Here is a 6817-nt window from a genome sequence, read left to right as displayed (position 1 = left end):
AATTTCCCTTGAAAACCATGGCTCTTTCCAATTTTTACTATTTCCTTTCAACCGAACAGGGACATAAAGATTCTGTACTCTTAAAATGTCATCTTTAAATGTCCTCCATTTCTCCATTACATCCTTCCCATAAAACAAAATGTCCCAATTCACTCCTTTTAAATCATTTCGCATCTCCTCAAAGTTAAGGGCCTGTCCCACGAGTATGCGTCCTGCATGCGGCAAGCGCGACCTAAAGGGCCGGTCCCACCAGCATGCGCCTGCATGCGGCAAGCGCGACCTAACGTGGTTGCTAGAGCCGTATGGCATGTGGCAAGCGTGACAAAACCAGAAGCGGGAGCCGTGAGGAGGTCGAGTGAGTGAAATGGTGTCGAGGCGGCTGCGGGCCGGCAGGCCGTTGCCGCGCGGAATTTATAAACACGGTCAGTTTTTCGGAGCCCCACGCGATGTCGGGACCAGCTCCACACAACTCCATACGGCTCCGGCGATCGAAGTGGGACCAGCCCCGCGAGGCCGTACGGCTCAAGCGACCACGTTAGGTCGCGCTTGCGGCATGCAGGTGCATGCTGGTGGGACAGGCCCTTTAGGTTGCGCTTGCCGCATGGAGTCGCATGCCCGTGGGACAGGCCCTTTAACCTTTCTCCAATCAAAAATCTCACCACTTGGTCCAGATCTGACCTTCTCCATAATTATATTGAAACTAATGGTATTGTGATCACTGGACACGAAGTGCTCCCCCCAACCTCCGCCACCTGCATCTAATTTGTCCAGTCCTTTTATAATTTTATATGTTTTTATAAGATCCACTCTCATCCTTCTAAACTCCAGTGAATACAAGGCCAGTCTTATTGTCCTTTGAAAGTTTCCCAATCCTCTGGCTTCCCGCTACTCTTATGCTATGCACCTTTTAATTTCCAGGATGGCGGGACTGTCATATGCTGAGAAAATGGAGCAGCTGGGCTTGTACACTCTGGAGTTTAGAAGGATGAGAGGGTATCTCATTGAAACATATAAGATTGTTAAGGGCTTGGACATGCTAGAGGCAGGAAACATGTTCCCGATGTTGAGGGGAGTCCAGAACCAGGGGCCACAGTTTAAGAATAAGGAGTAAATCATTTAGAAAGGAGATGAGGAAACACTTTTTTCTCACAGAGAGTGGTGAGTCTGTGGAATTCTCTGACTCAGACGGCGGTGGAGGCAGGTTCTCTGGATGCTTTCAAGAGAGAGCTAGATAGGGCTCTTAAAGATAGCGGAGTCAGGGGATATGGGGAGAAGGCAGGAGACCACACCCTGGGACAGGCTGGTTTGAGGGCTGTTGTACACAGAGGAGTCCGAGCCACAACACTGGGGTGCTGCCTCTCTTGTAGAGCCCAGGTGTCGTGGAGACGAGCAGCTCGAGGGTTTGCAGCTCAGGTGAGCCGCACCTGGTCGAATGTCCCTGGAAACAAAGACTGCTGCATCGACCGGCGCACACTCACGCACGCAGCTCTGCATGAACAGCAGACGGGTTTGTAGCGAGGGCAGGTATTTACGTCAAACTCGTTCACATGTGGAGAGGTGTTTGTAGGTAGGTACAGGGTGGGACGTGTTCACCTGTAGACAGGTGTTTGAGGAGAGGGCATGTATTAAAGGGCGGGTATTTACATGGGACTTATGTACACCTGAGGACAGGTGTTTGCAGGCATTTACAAGGTGGGACGTACTCCTGCAGCCACGGTGGCGCAGCGGTAGAGTTGCTGCCTTAAAGCAAATGCAGCGCCAGAGACCCGGGTTCCATCCCGACCATGGGCGCTGTCTGTTCGGAGTTTGCACGTTCTCCCCGTGACCTGCGTGGGTTTTCTCGGAGATCTTCGGTTTCCGCCCACACTCCAAAGACGTGCAGGTGTGTAGGTTAATTGGCTTGGTAAATGTAAAAATTGTCCCGTATAAAATCGTCCAACTTCCAGTGTAGTCCCTGGTGGACTCTGCGGAAGGTACAAGGTGTTTGTGGAGAGGGCAGGTATTTACTGGGTGGGACCGGTTCCATCAGCTGGCAGGAGTGTCGTTGCTGCCCAGGAAGGTGACCATCTCCCCGTTGGTGCCTGCGTCTTGCTTCTTCACGACGAAGGTGTAGATCTCGTTGGTCACCATTGCGTCGGGTAGCGGGCCCCTTGAGGGGGGCTGGTCTCCCATCGGGCCCTGGAAGGGCCGGTAAACATCCACCTCTGGGATGGACACGAGCTGGGCCTTGTGGAACTGCGCGGCGTACACGCGATCCTCGTCGATCACCGCGTAGATGTGAGACTCGTTGTCCTCCCGACTCTTCCCAAATCGGCGCTTCCCACGGCCCGCGCTGGGGTTGTAGATGCCATACGCCAGCGGAGGGCGCTGTCTCTTACTGTGGGGGGGGGGGGGGGGGGGGGGGGGGGAGGGGGAGGGGGAGGGGGGGGGGGGAGAGATGTTAGTGATACGAACAAACGCCTCCAGATTATCACCATGTCCACACCACATCTGCCAGGGCAGCACAGGAGGGGGAGGTGGGAGGTGAAGGATGAGGGGGGGTGAGGGTGAGAGGGAGGGTGGGGATAGGGGAGAGTGGGGTGAGGGGGAGGGGTGAGGGGTGAGGGGGTGATACGGGGGGGTGGGTGGTCCTGAGGGAATGGGGTTGCGGGGGGTGGTCCACTACCAGGTGAGGGGTGGGGGTAGGGGTGGGGGTCGGGGGTCTGGGGGTGAGGTGGAGGGGGGGAGGTGTGAGGGGGGGGGGGGGGAGGAGGTGGGGTGGTGAGGGCGGTGGGGGTGAGGGGGGTGAGGGGGTGGGGGTGGGGGTGGTGGGGGGGTGTGAGGATGAGGGGGTGGGGGGGAGGGGTTGGGTGGGGGGGTGGGGTGGGGGTAGGGGTGGGTGAGGGGGGCAGGGGGGGAGGGGGTGGGGAGGTGGGTACGTACCAGTGTTTCACGCAGCACACCACCAGTGCGATGGCGATGATCAGGACCAGAGCGCGCGGCCGCCGCCGCCACAATCAGCAACACGTCCGTCGTAACTGCGTTTTAAACGAGAAGATCACACACGACACAAACAACAGGCCCTTCGGCCCACAATGTCCGTGCCCAACGTGCTGCCGGGTTCATTCATCTTTCTCCGCCTGCACCTGATCCCACCCTCTGCTCCACTCAGCCTGACACCCTCCAAAACACTACAGTCTACCTCCCCCCCCCCCCCCCCCGCCAGCACGTTCCACACCCCCCCCCCCCCTCCCCCTGCACCCCAACCCTCCACCCCTCACAACCCCAGCCTCAACCCATTAATCTGGTTCCAGGACACCCCCCCACCCTCACCACCCCCCCTAAACACTTGCAGACCCCCCCACACACATCTCTGCCCCTGATTAACCTGGCAGAGACAGACAGAGACACAGTGGGCTCTCTATCACATTTCCCAGCGGCTGCTCCCACTCTGGGGCCGACACCAGGGGAGCCACACGTGGGGGGGAGGTGAGAGAGGGGGGGGGAGAGTGAGGGTGAGTTGAGGGGGGGGGGAGTGGGGGGTGAGGGGGGGGGGGGGGGTTGAGGCTGAGGTCTCTACCTTCAGGCTGTGCCACCACCAGGTGGACCACCAGGTTCAGTTGCCCTTGCTCAGGTTCACAGTTGGAGACGTTGAGCCAGAAGCGATGGGGGAGAACCAGGGGGTGGGTGGGCAGGGCATCGGTCTCCCTGAAGTTGGTGACGGTGGAGTCGTCTCGCTGCTGGTCCACGCTGACGAACACATGCCCGTGCAGGCAGACTGGCATCGACTGGTTCAGGAAGCTCAGCTTGACCACTTGCTCCTCCGGCACCGTGATGTCCCAGGACACGGTCATCTTGCTGGCCATCCCCTCGCCCCAGTTGGGAGTCAGGAGGTGAACAGGAGCTCCGGCCACGGGACTGACCTTCACAATGTAGTCCTCTGGTGGGAGAATGGACAATGGCTGGAGACCGTGTACGCTGGAGACCGTGTACGCTGGAGAACGTGTACGCTGGAGACCGTGTACGCTGGAGACCGTGTACGCTGGGACGCTGGAGAACGTGTACGCCGTGTACGCTGGAGAACGTGTACGCTGGAGAACGTGTACGCTGGAGACCGTGTACGCTGGAGAATGTGTACGCTGGAGACCGTGTACGCTGGAGGACGTGTACGCTGGAGACCGTGTACGCTGGAGACCGTGTACGCTGGAGACCGTGTACGCTGGAGACCGTGTACGCTGGAGACGTGTACGCTGGAGAACGTGTACGCTGGAGAACGTGTACGCTGGAGACCGTGTACGCTGGAGACCGTGTACGCTGGAGACCGTGTACGCTGTAGTACGTGTACGCTGGAGACCGTGTACGCTGGAGAACGTGTACGCTGGAGACCGTGTACGCTGGAGAACGTGTACGCTGGAGACCGTGTACGCTGGAGACCGTGTACGCTGGAGACCGTGTACGCTGGAGACCGTGTACGCTGGAGACCGTGTACGCTGGAGACCGTGTACGCTGGAGAATGTGTACGCTGGACAATGTGTACACTGGGGACCGTGTACGCTGTAGTATGTGTACGCTGGGGACCGTGTACGCTGGAGACCGTGTACGCTGGAGACCGTGTACGCTGGAGACCGTGTACGCTGGAGAACGTGTACACTGGAGACCGTATACATTGGAGACCGTGTACACTGCTGGCAGTGGAACTGGGAGCAGACACCCAGCTCTTGTCTATGGTAGACAAATATGCTGGTGAAACTCAGCGGGTGAGGCAACATCTATGGAGCAAAGGAATAGGCAACGTTGTGGGTCGAGACCCTTCTTTGACCTGAAACGTCACCTATTCCATTGCTCCATAGATGCTGCCACACCGGCTGAGTTTCTCCAGCATTTTTATCTACCGTCGATTTTTTCCAGCATCTGCAGTTCTTTCTTATACATTCCGTCAGCTATTGTTTATTGACAACCCAGCGGCCCATTCTGGAGTGATACAGCGCGGAAACAGGCCCTTCGGCCCATCTTGCCCGCACCGACCAACATGACCCATCTGCACTAGTCCGACCTGCCCGTGTGTGGTCCATATCCCTCCAAACCTGTCCTATCCATGTACCTGTCTAACTGCTTCTTAAATGTTGGGATAGTCCCAGCCTCAACTACCTTCTCTGGCAGCTTGTTCCATACAACCATCATCCTCTGTGCGAAAAATTTACCCCCTCAGATTCCTATTAAATCTTTTTCCCTTCACCGTAAACCTATGTCCATTGGTCCTCGATTTCCCCTACTCTGGGCAAGAGACACTGTGCGTCTACCCGATCTATTCCTCTCATGATTTTGTACACCTCTATAAGATAGAAACATAGAAAATAAGTGCAGGAGTAGGCCATTCGGTCTTTCGAGCCTGCACCGCCATTCAATGTGATCATGGCTGATCATCCAACTCAGTATCCTGTACCTGCCTTCTCTCCATACCCCCTGATGCCTTTAGCCACATCTAATTCCCTCTTAAATATAGTCAATGAACTGTCTTCAACTACTTTCTGTGGCGGAGAATTCCACAGGTTCACCACTCTCTGTGTGAATTTTTTTTTTCTCATCTCGGTCCTCCACCCATCCCCCCTGCGCTCCATGCCGAGACCCAGCCTACTCAACCTCTCCCTTTAGCTCACACCCTCTAGTCCTGGCAACATCCTTGTAAATCTTCTCTGCGCCTGTTCCAGCTTTGACATCATTATTACTACACAGTCTGTGTTGCAGTCGGCAGCAGACGTGGCTGCAGAGATGTCCTGGATGACCCCGTGTGTGGGATTGAGGGCCGTGGTCAGTGGCCAGCATCTTTCCCACCACCAAAGTCAGGCTAACTGGTCTGTAATTCCCCATTTTCTCTCGCGCTCCATTCTTGAAAAGTGGGACAACATTAGCTATCCTCAAATCCACAGGAACTAATCCTGAATCTATTGAACATTGGAAAATGATCACCAATGAGTCCACAATGTTCACACATCAGGACGTTTGCTGTGTTTCGGGGTGTTAGACAAGACAGGCGAGTCTGGACATTACCTGTGACTCTGGGCACGAAGGCCAGGCGGATGTCCATGTCCTTGGTGTTCCAGCCATCAGTGGTCAGCAGCTCCAGAGACACAGTGTCGGCGGTCTGGATCATGTCCACTGCTCCACCTGGACAGAACAGACCCAGCGTGGAGCGGAGACCGTGTTCACACAACGTACTCATGCTGTACGTGATGTTCCCATCACACCGCTCGCCCGGGACAAGTTGCTGCAGCTTCAGGCGCTTGGTGGACAACTCAATGGTCAACTCCGCTGGGGCTTCCACCAGCCACTTGAAGGTTTGTTGCGCCAAGGGCCAGGAGGAGATTGTGTCTGGGACCACCAGGTCCATCTGCCTGATGGAACAGTCCGGAAAAACCTCACAGGCTGCACCGGGAAGAAAGAACAGGAGGAGAGGAGGAGAGAGGAGGAGAGAGAAGGAGAGAGGAGGAGGGAGGAGAGGAGGAGAGGAGGAGAGGAGGAGAGGAGGAGAGGAGGAGAGGAGGGGAGAGGGGGGAGAGGAGGAGAGGGGGGAGGGGGGAGGGGGGGGGAGAGAGGAGGAGAGGAGGAGAGGAGGAGAGGAGGAGAGGAGAGGAGAGGAGGAGGAAGAGGAAGAGAGGAGGAGAGGAGGAGAGGAGGAGAGGAGGAGAGGGGGAGAGGGGAAGAGGGGAAGAGGGGAAGAGGGGGAAGAGGGGGAGAGGAGGAGAGGGAGAGGGGGGGAGAGAGGACAGAGGGGAGGGGAAACAAGAACAAGAGGGGAGAGGAGTGGAAGGGGGAGAGAGGAGAGAGGGGAGAGTTTAAA

General features: G+C 56.7%; 1 protein-coding gene across 1 annotated transcript in view; it reads right to left on the bottom strand.

Annotated features, from left to right (window-relative positions):
• Positions 1 to 568: 568 nt before the first annotated feature.
• Positions 569 to 6817, bottom strand: part of LOC129705326 (CUB domain-containing protein 1-like) — a 26888-nt gene continuing 20639 nt past the window's right edge. The window contains exons 6-10 of the mRNA XM_055648846.1: positions 6028 to 6402; positions 3560 to 3919; positions 2923 to 3017; positions 2486 to 2490; positions 569 to 2377 (exon numbers count right to left, since the gene is read on the bottom strand). Coding sequence (XP_055504821.1) covers positions 2026 to 2377; positions 2486 to 2490; positions 2923 to 3017; positions 3560 to 3919; positions 6028 to 6402 — 1187 coding nt within the window. The 3' untranslated portion in view covers positions 569 to 2025. The remainder of the gene's footprint in view (positions 2378 to 2485; positions 2491 to 2922; positions 3018 to 3559; positions 3920 to 6027; positions 6403 to 6817) is intronic.

This window comes from Leucoraja erinacea, chromosome 2 (genome assembly GCF_028641065.1).
Source record: "Leucoraja erinacea ecotype New England chromosome 2, Leri_hhj_1, whole genome shotgun sequence".
Classification (NCBI taxonomy): domain Eukaryota; kingdom Metazoa; phylum Chordata; class Chondrichthyes; order Rajiformes; family Rajidae; genus Leucoraja; species Leucoraja erinaceus.
The sequence above is the reverse complement of the archived record's forward strand: the minus strand, read 5'-3'. Positions and strand labels throughout refer to the sequence as shown.